Genomic DNA, 19,150 nt, shown 5'->3' on the forward strand with positions numbered 1-19,150 from the left:
TAAAGCATAGTGATTAATCACAAAAACAATATGTAATTATATAAGTGTTTTCCGATGGTCTTAGGCGACCCCTGTGAAAGGGGTCGCGCCCCACAGGTTGAGAACCGCTGCTCTAACCCAACTGAGCTACCCAGCCTGGGCCTCAGGAGGTCCTTTTTCCCCTTCTCAGGGGCAATTCCCCATCGAGGACTTCCATCCCCCGTCAGGCCCCAGCTCTGGCCACTTAACTTAAAACAGAGGACCAGGAACTGCATTTCTTCCCTGACATTGGTGCAGCTTCTCCTACCATTGGCTCAGAGGATTTGTCTCCACCCATTGCCTCTAATCCGGCGGTTCTCAACCTGTGGGTCGAGACCCCTTTGGCGGTCGAACGACCCTTTCACAGGGGTCGCCTAAGACCATCCTGCATATCAGATATTTACATGACGATTCATAACAGTAGCAACATGACAGTGATGAAGTAGCAACGAAAATAATGTTATGGTTGGGCCACAACATGAGGAACTGTATTTAAAGGGCCAGAAGGTGAGAACCATAGCTCTAATCCATTCAAGCTGTCGGGAATCTCTGGGCAACCTGTTTTATTGCCTCAACTCAGGCCGCTCTGATAGCCTCAGGCCCTCTTTCATCCCCCATGCCTTCCTAGTTCCGGATTCCTCACCAAACCTTTTCTTGGAGACCAGGTGTAAGCTGACAAGGTCCTTGCACCTGAAGGGGCTAGCTAAGCTGGGACCCTTACCCACACAGTTTTCCCAGACTTGTTTGGATGGCGATGATCAGTAGAATGAGAGCAACCTTTGTAGAATGAGAACAGCCTTTCATGGCTTACCAGGAAGTCTGTAACTATTTACTGAGATTTGCTGTACCGAGAATTTGTCCTTCTGCTCTGTCTCTCCCTTAGTGGTTAAGAGGAACAAAGAATACATTCCTCTTGACAGATCTCCTATTCAGGGTCTTGTGTATAAACAGCATTGTGTGGTTAATAAACTTGCTGCAATCCTCCCGAGCCCGCTTTCCTGTCTTTTTTTTCTCAATTCCCACCTCCCTACCTCAGCCCTGCTCAACCTGTCAGGCTGGCACGGACACCTTTCAGGTGGGTTTGATATGGAAATTCAACGCCACACCACCAATATGTTTTTTATGTCCCAGCCCTCGGATCACACCTCAAACTTCCTACTTTCTCTCATGAAGAGCATCTAGATATAAATTAATCTGAAGAGGACTGACTGAACCTTAAAATGTTTAGTCTTTGGGGCTCATATGCAAATGGGGCTGCATTACTACTAAGTGCAGAACTTACACGCAGTGTCTGGAACAGGAATAAACCCTTTCTCACCTGTAGCCCAATTCTAGTTCATTTCTAGTCTCAGTCACTCTCTCGATAACAAGGAATCAAACCTGTAAGACTCCTAAACAGCAAGCTGTTCTTACCTTTCCTTCCTCACCCTGCAGTACTTCAATCTTACTTGCAACAGAAGGGAAGTCTGATGCAGAAGAGAATCAAATCTACGGATTTGCACCATGTAAGCTCTTTTTGTAATTCCTCGTCACCCTGCAGTCCGCGCTCACAGCAATTCCTGCTGACACAGCCTGGTTTACAGTAACTGCTTCTGCTGTTTTCTTTTCCATGCCATTGCATCCTGACTTGCAACTTCTCTTTGCATTTATGTTTAGAGGGAGACAACATGGACTCCCATTCCTTGGCGATGTTGCTAGTCACCCTCAGTATTTCCCAAGCTCTTAAAGCGTAGACTTTGTAGCCTTCACCTTGTTCAGTTTATCGATGGCCTCTTAGTCTGTAACCACATTAGTCAGGGTGAGTTTATAGACCCCCTCATTCTCCTGAAGGCGCTAGCCGAACAGGCCGTAAAGCCTCCAGATCTAAACTTCGGTGGGTGCAAACAACTGTCACCTACTTCGGACATGAAATATCTCAGGGCACGCAAACTTTCACCCCAAACACTTGGGTCAATTCTCTCGCTCCCTCTCCCACAAACAAAAGCATTGGTGGTGCAGTGCTGAGCACAGCTGCCATCCCCCCAAAAGCAATGTAAACAAGCACCCAGGGCAGCGGGCCGTTGCCACGAGTGGGTTCCTATTTCTGCTGCCCTTGTAAACAAACCTTTATATGCCCTCTTCCCACATGCGGCTCAGAGCCCATTTCCTGGTCCTTGGTCGCCACCTTCTGTTACTTAAATAGCTTGTGCTCCCTTCTGATTCAGGGCTTCTGCATACACTGTTCCTCCTGCTTGGAAGGCTTCTCCACCCCACTCCTCCACCTATTTATAGCTCCAGGGTTCAACTCAGACTCACTCACTGCTTCCTCAGCAAAACCATCTGACCTCCCCGTCTGTCTCCCCAGACAAGGTCGGCCAGATCGCAGTTACACCCTCACAAAACTCCGGGACCTCTTTATGACACAAATCACAGTGCCAGAAAAGTTAAATCTAAACTGTAAATCATAATGATTAAAACTATCCATCCATTTACGAGAGTATTTTATTAATGTCTGTCTCTCCCAGTGGGCTGTGAGCTCAGTGAGGGTCTGTACTGGTTGTTGCATCCCGTGCCCAGCACAGAACAGGTGCCCAGTAACAAAATACAAATAAATGCAGAACCAGCAAAAAACAAACGAACTAGGGGCCCTCATTTTCAGCTACAGCTTCACCTTCAAAAGGCCAGGCAGGAAGGATCCCTCTCTTGGGATCCCCATTCTCAGAGAAATTGCTAACCAACCCACCCCTCTAAGTGGGGAGACGAGAGGAACTGACCATGTCAGTAAATGTTTTGCCTTTTAATGAATCTGCCATAGAGCGCTCTCCCACACTTCTCCATCCTGGGACTCAGATCTCAGCTTTAGGTTGGGATAAAAGAGTGGGGAGGGGAATACATGTGAATGGGACTGAGGGACTAGGGCTGGAGCCAGAAGCAGGAACAGAAATCCAAGTCCTCTTAGCATCCTGGGGTCAACAGTAAACCAACACCACGCGTGTGGCCCTTATCTGCAAAGTGGTATCATATCGCACCCAAGGTACCAGGGCAGTCATATTGGACCCGAAGTGCCTGAGGGGCGCCACTGTCCCCCTGGAGAGTCAGGAGGAAGCCCATTTTGTATCTCACGCTCAGGCACAAAGTGCCACCTTGGCTTGGAGAGTGTGGGGGACCCCCCACACACACACTTGGGTCTGGATGAGATGCCATCTTGAGCCTGGAGAGTGGGGAGGAGGCGGCCCCATCTTGGGCCTGATGAGAAACCATAGGGTTTCCAGAGCCCAGGATCAGGCAGGTGGTATGAGCAGGATGGGAAACGCAAAAAGGAAGCAAAACCAATCCTAAGGGTAAACTGGACCCAGGAGAGGGATCAGGCCAAAGGGGAGGAGCTAAGCCCCAGGAGCAGCAGCCGGGAGGTGGCAGAGCAAGGGCTAAAGCTAGGAGGAAGAGGGAACCAGGGCCAGCCCTGGGGAACAGAAAAAGGGTCCAGAAGTGTAGCTAGGAGTGGAGGCAGAGGCAGGAGGGTGAAGGAAGGCGCCAGGAAGCTCGGAGTCTGCAGGATGCGCAGCCCAGAGGAAGGGCGGTGCCTGTAGAGGGAGGAGATTGGCGGCCCCCATTAGTAGACGCTGGGGCTCCTCAGGGAAGAAGCAGCATCAGCCCCTGAGGGCCAAATCCAAACTTAGAAAGGCAGAGCGCAAGGAAAGGTGGGGCACAGTGAGCCCCCAAGATGGAGACAGATCCAGAGGTGGCCAGTTATCCAGGGGCTGGAGCCAAGCCTCAGATACAGGCTGGGCATCAGGGAGAAGGGCCAGGACCACCGGGAGGAACCAGATGCAAGCGGTGGGGCTGAGCACCATTGCACTCCCCCTCCCACCCCACCCCCCACACACATACACAACGTTATCCAGGGGGTGGGTCGGCCCTGAGCATGACAGCAAGATGGGAGGGGGGGTATACAGGGTATGAGTCAGGTCACAAGCCCCCCTTCAGCCCCCAGGACGCAGAGGCAGGCGGGGCGTGGGGTCCAGGCTAGGCCCGCGGCCCTGGGTCTTGCTCGGGCTCGGCCCCCGGCACGCCGCGGATGTCAGGCAGCAGGCAGCAGCTGGCCACGATGTCCAGGCGCTCGGCCAGCGCGCAGAGGTCTCCCCGCGCCAGGCGCACGCTGTGGGCGGCCGCCAACCCTGCCGCCTGGGCGGCCGCCAGCCTACTGGCCAGGGCGGCCACGTCGCGGCCCGCCCTGCGGTACACGCCGCTCACGGCGGCCGCCACGTCGTGGTCCAGGCGCGCCTGGCTCTCCGCCAGCCGGAGCTGCAGCAGCGAGCGCGCGGGGGCGGGCGCCGGGGCCTCCTCCGTCCCCCAGGCCTCCCCGGCCGTCTCCCGCTGCACCACGAGCGGAGGCAGGTCCCTCGGCGCGGCCGTCGGTTCCGGCTCCGGGTCAGAGTCAGTCTCCGCGGCCTCCCCGGCCACCCGCAGCCCGGTGGGGCGGCCGCGCGTCGGGCCCGACGGTCCGAGGTACAGCTCCTCCTCCTCCGACGAGGACGCAGAGAGCTCCGAATCGGTCTCCGCCGCCTCTCCCCGCACCACCGTCTCGGGCCTTCGCGGCGGCCTCCGCCGAGGACCCTGAGACGCCATGGCGCCGAGCTAGGGAGGAGAGGAGCGGAGGGACGGCGTGAGAGGCGGGCGCGCGGCGGCGGTTAAAAGGTGCACTTTCTGGATTCCCAGCCCCTCCACCATGCTAGCGATTTGGGGCCACCACGTCCCAGGCTGGGCCTCATTTTCCTCTTCTGTGCAAGGGACTCATCATCCCTGCCAGCGATGTCGGGGCTACTGGGCCCCAACCTCCTCAATGTACTGACAGGGAAACTGAGGACCAGCTCGATCAAGACTCTGAGGCCGCAGCTCTCAGTCCCAAACTGGGCTCTTTCCGGTTCTGCCTCCGAGCAGAGGCCACAACCGGAAGCCCTCGGGCTCCAGGAACTGCTCAGGGACCTGGGCCGGGGTCACAGGAGTGACAGCCAGCCAGCTGCGCTCGGAAAGGTGCACTCACTAGCGGGGCGGAGGGCTGCGCTGTCACTGAACACCTTACCCGGTGGAGGCAGCTCGGAGCCTGCGGGGTGCGCTACCCAGCGGAAGTGCGGCGCCGTACGCAGGGAGGCGTGGCAGCCCTAACCAATAGGACATCAGGTTGGGCGGGCGTTGACCAATCACGTAGGCCGGCCAGGCAGCAAGCCACCCTGAGGCCCTACGTTGTGGGCGGGTGTAAAGAAGTACGACCAATAGAGAAGCACTCTAGCTGCGCTTCCGGGTTGTGCTGCGAGGCGAGTGGACAAATAGGGTTTTTTTTTTAAAAAAACGAGTTCTGTCACGTGTCATCAGTGATTCTGCCAATGGCTTTGCTGGAGGACCCAGAAACGGAGAAGGCGGTGTCCCAAGTTCACGCGCGCACCGCGTGTGAGGAGGGGGAAGGCGGAGCTACCCGGGAGCACCCTGGGAGCGTGAGTGGGCGGGCTCGCGCCCCGCAGCAGGAGGCGGAGCTAGCTCAGCCGGGCCAATGAGAGCACGAAGCGCTGGGCGGTAGGTAAGCGCGCGAGGCGGACGAATGGTGGACGCGGTTCTGTTCGAGTTTCTACACACGGAGATGGTGGCGGAGCTCTGGGCGCACGACTCCGACCTCGACCCCGGCCCCGGGGTGAGCGCAGGTCGCGGCGGGAAAGTGGGAGAGAGGCCCCGGGGGGCGCGAGGGCGTGGCGGCGGCCCGGGTCGAACTCTGGCCCCGCCCCCGCCCCGCCCCGCTGGGCGACCTGGGCGCTGGCTTCCTCCTCTGTTCTCTGGGGGGGTCCCCGCCGGGCTGGCCTCGCGGGTTCTCGTAGGAGGAGGGAGCGAGACGGCTGGGGTTAAGCTCTGAGCTCAAGTCCTGGCGCTGAATAAGCGGGCAGCAGTGATAATAATGACTGTATTGGATGTGTTCGGAGGACCTGTGGGTTGAATCCCTGCGACATTCATTAGGTGCGAGAGCCAGTGAGTCAATGTCTTTGTGCCTCAGTTTCTTCCTTTATAAAATGGGCGTCATAACCACCTCGGTCTCAGAGTGGGACATTTATTAATTTAACGACCACTTATTGAACGTCTTCATGTTCCAGGCACTGTTTCAGTGTCCTTGCGAAGCTTCCTTTTTTTTTTATACATTTTTTTTTTTAGGAAGCTTACATTTTGGTAGGGTTGTCAAACAAACAATAAGTAAAAGTTCTATGGAGAGCTAGTAAAAGATTTCTATAAGGAAAACCTAAGTAAAATCAGGGAAAGGAAAGGTGTGGCGTGGTAGATTACAGAGGAGAGAATTTCTGACGGAGAGAAGGGAGGAAGCAAAGCCCGGGGTAAAGGGGGAGAAGCATGTCTGGGACAGGTGCAGAGCCCTGAGCTAGGCGCATGCTCAGCGTTTTGGAAGTTGGTCGTCATGAATTACAGGCAAGCTCAAACTTTAAAGCTCTTGGTGCAATGTCTAAAACAATCAGCCCCCAAACGATGGGAGTTATTGTTGCAAAATCTGTTACTAAGAAGAAAGGGTGGAGGAGAGGTGTGTGCTTAATAAATGGGGGCTCGGCTCACTTTTTTCATTAATATTCTTCTTATGATCGTCATCTTGTATATATAAGACTTTTTTTTTTAATCCTCACCTGAGGATATTTTTCCCATTAATTTTCAGAGAGAGGGGAAGAGAGAGGGAAAGACAGAGAGAAATATTGATGTGAGAGAAACACATTGATTGGCTGCCTTGTGTATGTGCATGCCCGACCAGGGCCTGGGGCCGGGCAGGAGCCTGCAACCGAGGTACGTGCCCTTGACCTGAATCGAACCCAGGACCCCTTGGTCCGCAGGCCGACGCTCTATCCACTGAGCCAAACCGGCTAGGGCTGTGGTCGGCAAACTGCGGCTCACGAGCCACATGCGGCTCTTTGGCCCCTTGAGTGTGGCTCTTCCACAGAATACTACGTGCGGGTGTGCACGTACAGTGCGATTGAAACTTCGTGGCCCATGCATAGAAGTCGGTTTTCGGCCTGGGCGAGTCTGTTTTGAAGAAGTACTGTTGATATTTGGCTCTGTTGACGAATGAGTTTGCCGACCACTGGGCTAGGGCTATAAGATATTTTTATTGGCTTAGGTCAGTGGTCGGCAAACTGCGGCTCGGCAACTGCGGCTCGGCAAACCGTGGCTCACGAGCCACATGCGGCTCTTTGGCCCCTTGAGTGTGGCTCTTCCACAAAATACCGACTTCTGCGCATGGGCCACGAAGTTTCAATCGTACTGTATGTGTGCGCCCGCACGTGGTATTTTGTGGAAGAGCCACACTGAAGGGGCCAAAGAGCCGCATGTGGCTCGCGAGCCACGGTTTGCTGACCTCGGGCTTAGGTTTTCTTCCCAATTTAGAAGCCCTAAGGAGGGTGTTGGATGTTATGATGCTAACCTAGTTTCTTCAGAGTTCATTCATTCAACAAACATTAACTAAAACCTGCGAGGTGCCAGGCCCTGATGCCGGCTCTGGGGATGACTCAGTGAACCATATAAAAGTCCTTGCCCTCCCAGAGTTCATGTTGCAGTGGGGGAGACAGATAAATAATATATGTCAGTCACGTATATAGTACGTTGGGAAAATGCTATGCGGAACATAAAGCAGGGAAAAGGAGGGCGCGTCGGCCTGTGTGTTGGGGACGGAGGGGGTGGGGGCGTTGCAATGTCTCAGCAGCCCCATCCATCCTGACTTTCACACCAGAAACTCAGTAGTCCCTGACATCTGCCCTTTCTCCATCACCTTCAGCCAACCAGGCCCTGCCCATTCTGTTGTCTAAATGTTTCACATCTGTCCCCTCTCCTTTAGTCCAGGTTCCCTCTTCTTCCTGCTTGTCCCAGCCTTCTTCATCTCCCAGCTCATTTCACCTGTATTGCTTCACTGTGTTCACACCTATTAATCCTTCCAGTCTTGGCCCAAATGGCCCTTCCTCAGAGAAGCCAACCGTGAGTCCCCAGAAGTCAGGTATCCTTGTTACATTCTCGCAGCCCCCTCCCCAGTTTTTCTTTGGCAGCCCTCATCCTCCTCCATAAGTTTATATGTAAACTAGAGGCCCGGTGCACAAAATTCGCGCAAGGGGTGGGAGGGGTCCCTCAGCCTGGCCTGCACCCTTTCCAATCCGGGATTCCTCTCGCAATCTGGAACCACTGGCTCCTAACCGCTCACCTGCCTTTCTGCCTGATGGCCCTAACTGCTCTGCCCTCCTGGCCTGACCCCCTAACTGCCTATCTGCTCTGCCCTCCTGGCCTGATCCCCCTAACTGCCTATCTGCTCTCCCTTCCTCTCCATGCCCTTTGGACCCCCCCAACCCCCACCCCGCCCGGGCACAGGCGTGTTGAGAGCTCTCCGCCCCCCAACCAGTCCTGATTGGTCGTTGCGTGACAGTGTCCCGACCAATTTGAATATTCCTCTATTATTAGTATAGATATGTATCTCTATGACCCTTTGATTCACATCCGTCTCCTACACCAGAGTATGTTGTGTGGGCTGGAACCAGGTCTGTGTTGCTCACCACATAGGGCCTCTGCATGGATTTGCTGGGGAACTGGATGCAGCCCCTGTGCTGGGGACCGGGATGCACTTGGTAGTGTGAGCCAAACTGCATCTACCAGTGTTTCCCATGTGACCCCTAACAACGCCCAGAGGTCGGCAGGCACAGAGTGCTTGCTCGCAACTGGCAGAGTCAGGAATGTAACGAGGCCTCCCGCCTCCACAGACTGCTGTAAACCCTGGTCTGCATTTCCCAGCGTGTCCTCCCTGACACGCTCCCGGAGGATCTTAATGGGTTTCTAGAAGTGGTCAAGCAAGTGTGGGACACACTGGGTGGCTCAGGTTTGCTCCCCACGGGGCCTTCGGAGCGTCCGAGAACCAGTGGTCCTCTGCCCACTGCCCTGGAATTCCAGTGCTGGGGTCCCACCCAGAGCAGAACTCAGAGGTGGCCTGGGAGGCAGGCCTTGGGGAGCTCCCGGGTGGTTCCAGGCTTGGCCAGGGCTGAGAATTCTGGCAGTGTCCCCACATCCCTGCGACCTCAGCCCCATTTGTCAGGGGCCTGTCAGGGAAACTGCTCTGTTTTCTCAGTCCCCTCCCGCTCCTGGCCTCCCCTTTCTCTGTTCCTTCTCTTTGGCTCAGCAAGTGTCCCGTCTGAAGCAAACGCAGGCCTCCTGTTTCTTGGGTACTTATGGCGTCCCCAGCACCATACTTTATCGGAGGCAGTCCTCAGAACAGTCGTCAGGGTGCACATTCTCATCCCGCTTTACAGAGGAGGGCCCTTCTCAAGGACACGCGGCCGTGATCAGAGGCAAAACCAGGGCTCGAGTGTCTGGCTCCGAAACTTGTCCGTGGCATCTGGTCTGTCCGTCGCCGGCTACTTGAGGACAGATATGGTGGCTCATTCACCTGTGTCCCCACAGCACAGACCCCGATCACCATATCCTGCCTGGTCATTTGTTGCTGTTGAATGGTTTCTCCTGCCTGGTTACAGGTAGAGTGGGAAACTGGCCAGAGGACCCAGGTCAAAGGGCCTTTGTTCTCACAGCGGGGGGTGGGGGGGGGTGGGGGGGACGACTCAGGGAGGAGGAGGCTGCGGTTTCTCCACCTCAGAAGCTTTGAAGATAAGGGGAGCCCTGGGCAAAGGAGTGCGCTCCTGTGTACATAGGTAATGAGCTGTCATCTACCACTGGGAGCTGGCAGGCCCCCAGGAACAGCCCTGCTTCCCAGGCCTGCGTCCACCCAGGCCCAGGGAGTGCCTGTGCCGGCCCCTTTTCCCAGTTCCGGGCCACAGCCTGGAAAACCCTCTGGTTGCCCGGTTCCTGGCAGAGCCCCGCAGGGGGCGAAGTGCATCTGAGACGGGGAGCCAGCTGCGGGGTCTCTGTGAGCCCGGTGGGGCCTGGGGCTCTGTCCTGGGGGAATAGGAGCCATAGACCGTTTAGGCAGAGTGCTGGGCTCAGGTTATTTTAGGAAGACCTCCCTGGCTCCATGAATGAGATGGATAGAGCCTGGGCAGGAAGGGCTGCTGCTGCGGGAGCCTGGAGCAGAGGTGAGGGCCTGCCGTGGTAGGGGTGAGCCCGGGGAGTGTAGGGGAGATGGCGGGATTGAGGGGGGAGAGCCCAGGATAACTGGTGGGAGGTGTGCCCCCCCTCACTCATCTTACTCACTTGTCACTCCAGACCTCTTTTGGGTCCTCTGGGGCCAGTCACCTTGAAGAGGTTGAGAACTTGTCCATTCTCCCTGTGCTTTTGTTAAGACGGGAACCTGGGCTGCCCTCCCCTGGTGCTCTGCCTGGGCCTGCACAGCGTGGCTCCGCAGGTGGGGGCCGAACCTCACAAATAACTAGGGGCCTGGCAGGCGAGGACACAGGAAGCAGCCAGCACACAGCCCCCACCAGCTCCCCTGCTTCGTTCTGAACGTCCTCCTGGCTGTCCTCCAAGTCTAGTGCTCAGGACGGGCCGGGAGGGGGTTTGGTTCGCTGTCTTCTGTGTGTGCTGCTTGGAGCTCTGTGGCCCTTCTCAGAGGAACGCTGGAATCTTCCTTCATTTTTCTCTTCTCTCTTTTCCTTTTTTTCTTAATCCTCACTGGGGATGTGTGGGGTTTTTTGTTTGTTTGTTTTTCTTTGAAAGAATAATGGAGAGAGAAATATCGACGTGAGAGAAACATTGATTGGTTGCCTCCCACACATGCCCTGAACAGGTATTGAACCTGCAGCCTTTGGGTGTACGGGATGATGCTCCAGCCAACGGAGCCACCCGGCCTGGGCTCTCTGATTACAGTGGGGCCTTGACTTACGAGTGTCCCGACTAATGAGTTTTTTTGAGATTCAAGCCGTCTCTCTGCTGATTTTTTGCTTTGAGTTGCAAGCTCGAAAAAACTCGGGTTACGAGCCAGCTTCAGATACCCCACCACTAGTTGGCGCAGCGACTGTCACAGTGATTTGACATACGAGTAATTTGAGTTACAAGCTCGGTCACGGAACGAATTAAACTCGTAAGTCAAGGCCCCACTGTGCTTCTTCTCCCGCATTGCTCCTCACATGGCTTTTTGCCACTCAGAGGGATTTTAGACTTTCTGGATCTCTTCCACATGTCTTACAGCTCTGCTCTCATTTTTCCTGCCTCAGGTTTTTCTGGACAATCGGGTGGCTTTATCTGCCTTACAAATTTGTCATTTTTCAGCTCCGGTGTTAACAGATGTTTATTTTGGCTGCCATCTTTCTCATTTCCAAGAACTTCCCTTTGTCTGATTGTCCCTTCCGCCTCGCACCCGTGCTGTGTGGTGGCTGCATTAGCGCGACACTGATAAGGCCGGGCTGAGGGGTTCCCCTCTGTTCCTGATTATCCCGTTTCCGCTTGGGGGGCTATTGTGTAAACTCAGCTGAGCAGGCGTGGGAGCCCAGACACGCACTGGCTCTGGGTGGGTTCCGGAAGGTTTGGTGAATAGGAGAGTCTGCCTTGCCCTCCCTGGGAATAATGACAAACCCCTAATCTCTGAAGAGCCTTTGCAGGGACGGGGGCAGAATACAGGCTGGGACAGGCTGTGATAAAAGCAGGTGAGCCGGCTTCTGCTTCCTTCCACCTCCACCCCCTCTTCCCCTGTCACCTGCTCATCCTCAGCCCGTCCCTCCCCACTTTCCCCCCTCCCTCTCTCATTATCCCCCAGGTCCCAGCAAGCCCAGGTCTTCAGTTTAGCAGATACTCAATTGGCCCGAGGCCAACAATAACAGCAGCGAGGGATAGAGCTGTCAGAACAAACACTGCTGTGCATCTGGACTGCCATCAGCCCCACTTCACTGGGGGAATTGAGGCACGGGGCCATGAGATCGCTTGCCCAAGGTCACGCATTCAGTAAGTGGCGGAGCTGGGATCCAAACCCAGGCGACTGAGCTCACTGAAGGGAAACAAACTCCTGGAAACCTTTCTGGATGCCCCTCAGCCTGGCTGAGGACCCTGCGGACTCCCTGGCTGCCCCCTCAGGGCCGCTGTCCTGGCTGTGTCCCACCCGCTCCCTCCCCCGCTTTACTCTTCCTTCAGATCTCAGACTCAGGGCAGGCATGGCTCCTCTGACACTGCCCAGCCAAAGGCATGGCCTGGTGCTTATAAAAGTTCTTGCGTGCTCCCGCTAGGACGCCGTTCCGTGGGGGCAGGGTTGTCTGTCATCCCCCATCTGTCCCGCATCGGGACCATTCAGGCAGCATTTGTCACACAGGGGAAAACGCGCCCTCCTCATCCTGGTCTACAGGGGCCCCCCTTCCCCACCTCCCATCACTGTCCCTTGTTAACTGTGGCCTAAGCCCAGCTGATGTGGTTCAGTGGTGGTTCCTTGACCTATGAACCAGGAGGTCACGGTTCGATTCCTGAGCACATGCTTAGGTTGCAGGCTCACATCCCCAGTGGGGGGCGTGCAGGAGGCAGCCGATCAATGATTCTCTCTCATCATTGATGCTTCTATCTCTTGCTCCCTCTCCTTTTCTCTCTGAATGAAATACACACACACACACACACACACACACACACACACACTAGAGGCCTGATGCACAAAATTCGTGCACGAAGGGGGTGTCCCTCAGCCCAGCCTGCCCCTCTCGCAATCCGGCACTGCAGGCTCCTAACCGCTCGCCTGCCTGCCTGATCGCCCTTAACCACTCTGCCTGCCTGCATGATCACCCCTAACTGCTCGCCTGCCTGCCTGATTGCCCCTAACCGCCTCTGCCTCGGTCCCCCGCCGTGGTGGCTTCATCCGGAAGGATGTCCGGAATGACATCCGTAAGGTCATTTGGCCGTCCGGTCTAATTAGCGTATTATGCTTTTATTATTATAGATATATACACACAAACAACAGTGGCCTAAGCTGCATTCTCCTTGCTTTTTCTTGCCTTTGCACATACCCTCAAAACCAGGGAGTCCTGGGTTCTCTCCTGTCACGCTGGGGAGTCCTCAGGAGCACATACGCGCTCGGTCAGTGTGGAGCCCAGCCCCTGCCTCCTCCAGGAGCTCACTTCTAGAAGAGAGGCACAGCATTCTAGGTGCTGAGATACATCACCCCCAGAACAGAGCCCCTCCGTGGGGTTTTCCTGCAGCCAAGGGCCTCATCCCCCAACAGCTAGGGGCGTCCCCCAAGTTGACAGGCACAGGGTCGGTGGTGACACTCCCTGAGCCCAGCTTGGAGTGCTGTTTTCCAGCTCCTTGAATCCCAGAAGGACCCTGGGAAGCATGCTGTGAACACTGTCCTCGTTTTATATACGAGGAAGCCCAGGCACAGGGCGGTTAGCCACTGCCCAGTCCCACCGCTGGTACGTGTTACTGGGCACCGGTCCCCCTCCCTCCTCAGTGTCTCTCACAGGCCCAGCTTATCTCCCATTAGTCATCAGACCCCTCCCACAGCCCGACAGGAAGCTGTGTCCTCACCCAGGCCTGGTTCCCATGGGTGGAGCAGAGAAGGGCCTGGGTGCCCAGTGGCCTGGCTGAGGAGAGGGCGCCTGGCTTGGAAATTCGGTGACCCCTGCTTGGCCCTTGCCACCACACCGGGGCCAGGACAGCTGTGGTGTCCCTGCCACCCGACCATCTGGCCACCTAGGCTTGGGAGACAGATTGCTCAGGTTTGCAAGATCCAAGGCTGCCCACGGCAGGGTTCACCTCTCCCCTCTGAGCCTGTTTTCGGGTGTGAAGTTGCCTACCTCATGGGGTTGTTAAAATTAAGCGGGAGGTTTGTACAGAGGACCTGCACACAGTATACGCGCAAGTCCCGCCCCTTCGCCTGTTCAGCGCCTGTTTCTTAAGCAGCTCCCTCCCAGGTGCCAAGGCCCATGTTGGCTGCTGGGGGCTGGCCTGGTCCCCACCCTTACAGGGCTGTGTCCCCACTCAGTGACAGTGCAGAGTGCAGGGCTGATTGCACACTGCCCTGGGAGAGACCATAAGAAGGCTCGCGGGAGTCGGGCAGAGGGAACAGTGAGTGGAAGTGTGTCGCGGGGTGGAGGTGGCGGAGGCAGGGCTGGGTCCCAGAAGGCGGTGTGAAGCCTGCTGAGGAGGCCCAATCGTCATCTCAGGCTGGATCTCAGCAGAAAAACCCATTCACCATGCAGGCGGCTCCGTGATAGCAGGGGCCCCGAGAGAAGACTGACCAGCTGACCAACCATCATTCCCAAAGGAAGGCGGGGCCAGAGGGGAGGCGGGGAGGGGCTCAGGTCTGGGCACTGCAGCCTCCTGAGGAGCAGCTGCGTCCCCCAGGGTTCTCACTTCTGGCTCCGCTTCCCGCCATAGGCTGAGGTGGTATTTCTTTTTTTTTTTTTTTTAATATATTTTATTGATTTTTTACAGAGAGGAAGGGAGAGGGATAGAGAGTTAGAAACATGGATGAGAGAAACATCGACCAGCTGCCTCCTGCACACTCCCTACTGGGGATGTGCCCGCAACCCAGGTACATGCCCTTGACCGGAATCGACCCCGGGACCCTTCAGTCTGCAGGCGACGCTCTAGCCACTGAGCCAAACCGGTTAGGGCTGACGTGGTATTTCTGATGCCGCAACCTGGACCTCCCTCTGAACGAAAGGGCCGCATACTAAACCTGAAACGCTCAGGGATGGTCTGAACATCCAAGTTCCCAACCAAAGTGAGTCACAGCTGTCAGTCACATCCCAGCCCCGGAGTCCTTGACAAGTTACCTTCAGTGAGCCTGTCTATTGTCTTTGCGCCTAAGGTAACATACCTTTGAAATGTCAGAGAAATCTCCCTTTTCAGACCCCTCAGGGCGCACCCACCCACCCACCCACCCGGGCAGAGGCCACGGGATCCGTCACTCGTCTCGCTCCCCGCACACCGTCTGTGTGTGCTAGGAATGCTCGTTGTTACTGTCCTGTACCCATGAACATAAAAGGGGATGTGTCTCTGTTTTACTTTTCACCCAATCCCAGAGATGCCACCCCCCTTACTTCCTCTGCCCCTAAATCTACCACCCACGGACTGATTTCCTGTAACCCTCCCAACCCGCCGCCGCCTCAGATTCTAATGGGGAAGGGAAGCTTCGGCACTGTCATTCTCAAATAAACACATAAAAATTCACTACAGGTTTGGACGGTTTCTATGTCGACAGCACCCTCAGCTCTCTCCAGGTCACCCCAAATGACAAACGGGCTCTCCGGCCACGCTGTTCCCCTCCCCATGCCCCGGCCTCTCCCACTGGGAGGCCCCCGCCTGGCCTCCACAAAACCACTTGGCTGCACTGCCTTCCCCCGGCGCTCAGGGAGCAGCTCCCTCCCAGCGCCTGTGTGTCCTTCCCTGGTTCCTGGCTGATGTTTTGAGACTTGCGGCCCCCCGCTGGCCCGGCCAGGCACAGGCCTTGCTGCCGCTGGAGCCCTTAGACAGGGCTCCTTCAGCTTCTGGGGTGATCAGGGAGTTGTGCTTGGTGATGGGTGCTCTCAGGAAAGAGTTGACCAGCAGGGTAAAGCAGAGTGTGGGGAATACCCCCATTTTTCCTGGAGCAGGGGGAGCTGGCCCTGTGGGGTGATGGGATCCTCAGGGGGGCAAAGCCAGCCGGCCCTTCTGCGGGCCTGAGCCGCCCTGGCCAGGCAGTGCTGAACCGGAGAGATGGCCGGGCCCCTTGCAGCTGCCTCGCTGGGTGGCTCCCCATTGGCGGTGGCTGAGTGCCCCTGAGCCTCTCCTCCTTGGTCTTCTAGGGACAGAAGACGAGCCTGCTGGTCCTGGAGGGGATGGGCTTCCGCGTGGGCCAAGCCCTGGGTGAGAGGTGAGCGTCGGCCCCTCCTGTGTACCCCCCCCCCCCCACGGGACTCAAGGCGGCGGGTTACCTTGCTCCCCACAGGAACCCAGCCTGGTTGCCCCACACACGCCCTGGGCCCCCAACCCTGGGCCCCCAACCCTGGCCCCGCCTGACTCGGTGTCTGCCGCTGCCCCCCAGGCTGCCCCGGGAGATGCTGGCCTTCAGGGAGGAGCTGGACGTCCTCAAGTTCCTGTGCAAAGACCTGTGGGGGGCCGTGTTCCAAAAGCAGATGGACAGCCTCCGCACCAATCACCAGGTGAGCGCCCGCCCATTGCCCGGCTTCCTGGCTACAGCTCCTGAGGGGGACCCTGTGCCAAGGAGGCAGGGACCGGGCTCAGCCCTGGGCAGCCCCACCCTCCTTGGGGAGGCGCCGAAGCTCTTGCCAGTTTCCATGCGCCTCCAGGATGGGGCCAGAGCTGGCAGTCTTGCCTCACATGACACTGCCTGTCTTAACCTGGCCCGAGCTCCCCTTAGTCGTCCACCCTGCTGGCCACTTCCCAGGCCGGGTCTGTAGCTTCTCACCACAACCCGGGGAAGTCACACGGCCAGAGGGGCAGGGCCAGCGCCCCCGGGTGACCGGCCCCAGAAGCCTGTGGCTCCTCTGCAGTCTGAAGGATGGGCCATGCCTACCGTGTTGCTTTGTTTTCAGTCTCACCGAGGACATTTTCATTGATTTTTAGAGAGAGGGGAAGGGGGAGAGAGAGAGAGAGAAACATCAGTCAGTTGCCTCCCACATGGGCCCCGATCACCTCGGGGCTGGGGTTTAGGTATGTGCCCTGAATTGACCTTTCGGTGCAGGGGACGACGCCCAACCAGTGAGCCACACTGGCCAGGGCTACAGTGGTTTTGAGGAGAGCATCCTCCAGAGCCCTGGCTTCCCCTCCCCCCACGCAAATGCACGGGCACCGCCTGAGCCCACAGCCTCTCCTCTGTCCTCAGGGCACCTACGTCCTACAGGACAGCAGCTTCCCCCTGCTCGTCCGGATGGGCTCAGGCCTGCAGTATCTGGAGGAAGCACCCAAGGTAGGGGGTGCTGGGACACATCCCCAGTTCACTTCTCCTACTTACCCATCCCCCACCCCCACCCCACCCCAAGGTACGCCTCTCCCCAGGCCAAGGGGTTGACCCCACTGTGAAGCCCGAAGCCCGGCCCGGCCCTGGCCCTGGGTGTTGGCCTCCCCTTTTCCCACAGTGACCTGTGCCCCCCGCCCCCAGTTCCTGGCCTTCACCTGCGGCCTCCTGCGCGGCACCCTCAGCACCCTGGGCATCAAGAGCCTGGTCACCGCCTCCGTGGCAGCCCTGCCAGCCTGTGAGTCGTGGGAGTGTGGCAGGGGCTCAGCTCCCCTGTCCCTACTCCCATAGGCCAGGCCCCCCAGCACAGTGTTTAGGTGGGAAATTGGAGACCCCAAGAGCTGAAGTCACATGCCAGGCACACAGTGGGTGTGGTCCATCCATGTCCCTGGCCCCTGAGGTCCCCCAGCCTGCCTCCTGGTATGTGCCAGACCAGAGAGAGAACCCCCCCGCCCCCCCAGAATGGCCTGGTCTGGTCTCAGATGTTCTTCCCGGCGTGGAAACCCGCGTAGACATAGAAGTCATCCAGATGGGGCTCCAGAGGCAGCATGGGACCTGCAGCCTGCGTGACGGTGTTCTGACCCCCTGAAGCCCGTTCCTGCCGGGGCAGCGGCACCCATCCTCCACCCTCCCTCCCCAAGGTGTTTTTCCTCTGCCAGGCTCCCGGGCCCATCCATGGTTAGGGCCTGGGCAATACATGCCATAAAAGCCTGTGCCAGGCCCTTCCCTACATGCTTGACCTTCATGCCTCAGTCACACTTCGCCCTGGGATGCAGGCCAGGCGGGTGGGAGTGTCGCCCACTTCGCACAGGGAGGCCACGCACTGTTGGTGCAGGGCCTGCGCGGTTCGGATGCTTCCCGCCTCTCCCCTCAGGTCCCTGCCTCAGGCTAAAGCCAGCCCTTCTCTTCCAGGTAAGTTCCAGGTGGTGATCCAGAGATCCTGAGCCCCGGCCCGTCCCCACTGAGTCCCACAGCCGCCCCGTCCCCACTGAGTCCCACAGCCGCCCCGGCCCCACTGAGTCCCACAGCCGCCCCGGCCCCACTGAGTCCCACAGCCGCCCCGGCCCCACTGAGTCCCACAGCCGCCCCGGCCCCGGGACCCCGGGCCGCTGCTGGGGAATCTCGGACTCGGGGGGGTGATGAGCACGGCAGGGGATCCAGCCATTTCAGGGCATCACACGTGCTCAAGAAGTGGATGTCCTAGGAGGTGGGGGCATCCCGGGGCAGGGTGGTCCCAGCCGCCATGGGGCCTGGTGTGGCGAGATCCCATTGGACACATCACTCACTCTGCAGATGCTCAATAAAGGTTCCAGGTGTGGAGACAAGTTCAAGTGGACGACGGGGTCACTCTCTGAGCTCTAGGGGGATGGGGTGTCTGTAAAGTGACTGTGTCACAGGGCCTGTGGCAGGAGGGGGGCAGAGCACCCTGTGTGGGCTCCCTGCCCCTCATCACCTCCCTTTCTGGGGCCCCATTCTCCCCCAGGCCTGAGTCCTGGAGCTTGCGCAGCTATTATGGGAGGGTGGCCCTGGCCATCGCAACCCCACCAGCATCCACACGTGTGGGGCTGCCCTTTGCCCAGTGGGGCCCACAGCATGGGCCTCTCCCTGGGGAGTGGGGCCAGGGGTGCAGGTGGCCGAGAGGGAATGGATGCAAGTGGGGAGCGGGCCAGACACCCTTATTTCCCCCGACACACACACTGTACACACTGTACACACTTCACATGCCTGGCAGACACGAGTCATACCCAGGACAGTGGCCCCTGCCCCGCCCTCCCCCACTTACATCCATAACATGGGCAGCACCATGCGCCTGGAACACTCGGGCACCGCCACCTGCTGCCCATGTGGGCAAGTCCCTCCACCTCAGAGCTGCCAGCCACGCCGGGGTGAGACCCAGGTGGGTTTAACCAAGGCCCCTGCGCCCTGTAGAGTTCAGTACAGGCCCTGGGCCCTGCCTGGCCTGCCCCCCGGCCACACGCTGAGGGGGAGTGCTGCATTCCCTGGCCTGCCTCTGCCTTTGCACATGCCATTCCCTTCCCAGGCTGCCCAGCCCTCTGCCACCTCCAAACTCCTATTCCCTCGTGGGTGTCCAGTAGCCACTCAGCCTCTTGGAGCTGCCACCCACCGCCCTTCCTGGTGGAATCCTGGGTGTTTACTTATTCCCTGATCCCTCTGCCTGTGGCGGCCCTGCCCAGCTTAGAGCCGGACAGATGCTCCTGGGTGAATCACAATTACTCAGCTAAACCCTGTGTGCGGGCCGCC

At 57.8% G+C, this 19,150-nt stretch overlaps 2 protein-coding genes across 3 annotated transcripts; one reads left to right on the forward strand and one right to left on the reverse strand.

Moving 5' to 3' along the window:
• Nucleotides 1–2,481: 2,481 nt before the first annotated feature.
• Nucleotides 2,482–5,152, reverse strand: BLOC1S3 (biogenesis of lysosomal organelles complex 1 subunit 3). Of its 2 annotated transcripts, none has more exons than XM_036346343.1 (2): nt 5,078–5,152; nt 2,482–4,632 (listed from the first exon to the last, which is right to left on the reverse strand). In XM_036346343.1, exon 2 carries the CDS (start codon nt 4,621–4,623, stop codon nt 4,021–4,023), a length of 603 nt encoding a protein of 200 aa, XP_036202236.1. In that variant the 5' UTR covers nt 4,624–4,632; nt 5,078–5,152; the 3' UTR covers nt 2,482–4,020. The 2 variants fall into 2 exon arrangements, with proteins under 2 accessions (XP_036202236.1, XP_036202237.1); XM_036346344.1 differs by having other exon boundaries at nt 5,039–5,131.
• TRAPPC6A (trafficking protein particle complex 6A) lies at nt 4,628–18,224 on the forward strand. The gene is made up of 6 exons (XM_036346345.1): nt 4,628–5,680; nt 15,717–15,784; nt 15,956–16,073; nt 16,757–16,840; nt 17,033–17,126; nt 17,801–18,224. Exons 1-6 carry the CDS (start codon nt 5,591–5,593, stop codon nt 17,830–17,832), a joined length of 486 nt encoding a protein of 161 aa, XP_036202238.1. The 5' UTR covers nt 4,628–5,590; the 3' UTR covers nt 17,833–18,224.
• Nucleotides 18,225–19,150: the final 926 nt, after the last annotated feature.

The sequence above is a fragment of the Myotis myotis genome, unplaced genomic scaffold, assembly GCF_014108235.1.
Source record: "Myotis myotis isolate mMyoMyo1 unplaced genomic scaffold, mMyoMyo1.p scaffold_m19_p_19, whole genome shotgun sequence".
NCBI classification, from domain to species: Eukaryota; Metazoa; Chordata; class Mammalia; order Chiroptera; family Vespertilionidae; genus Myotis; species Myotis myotis.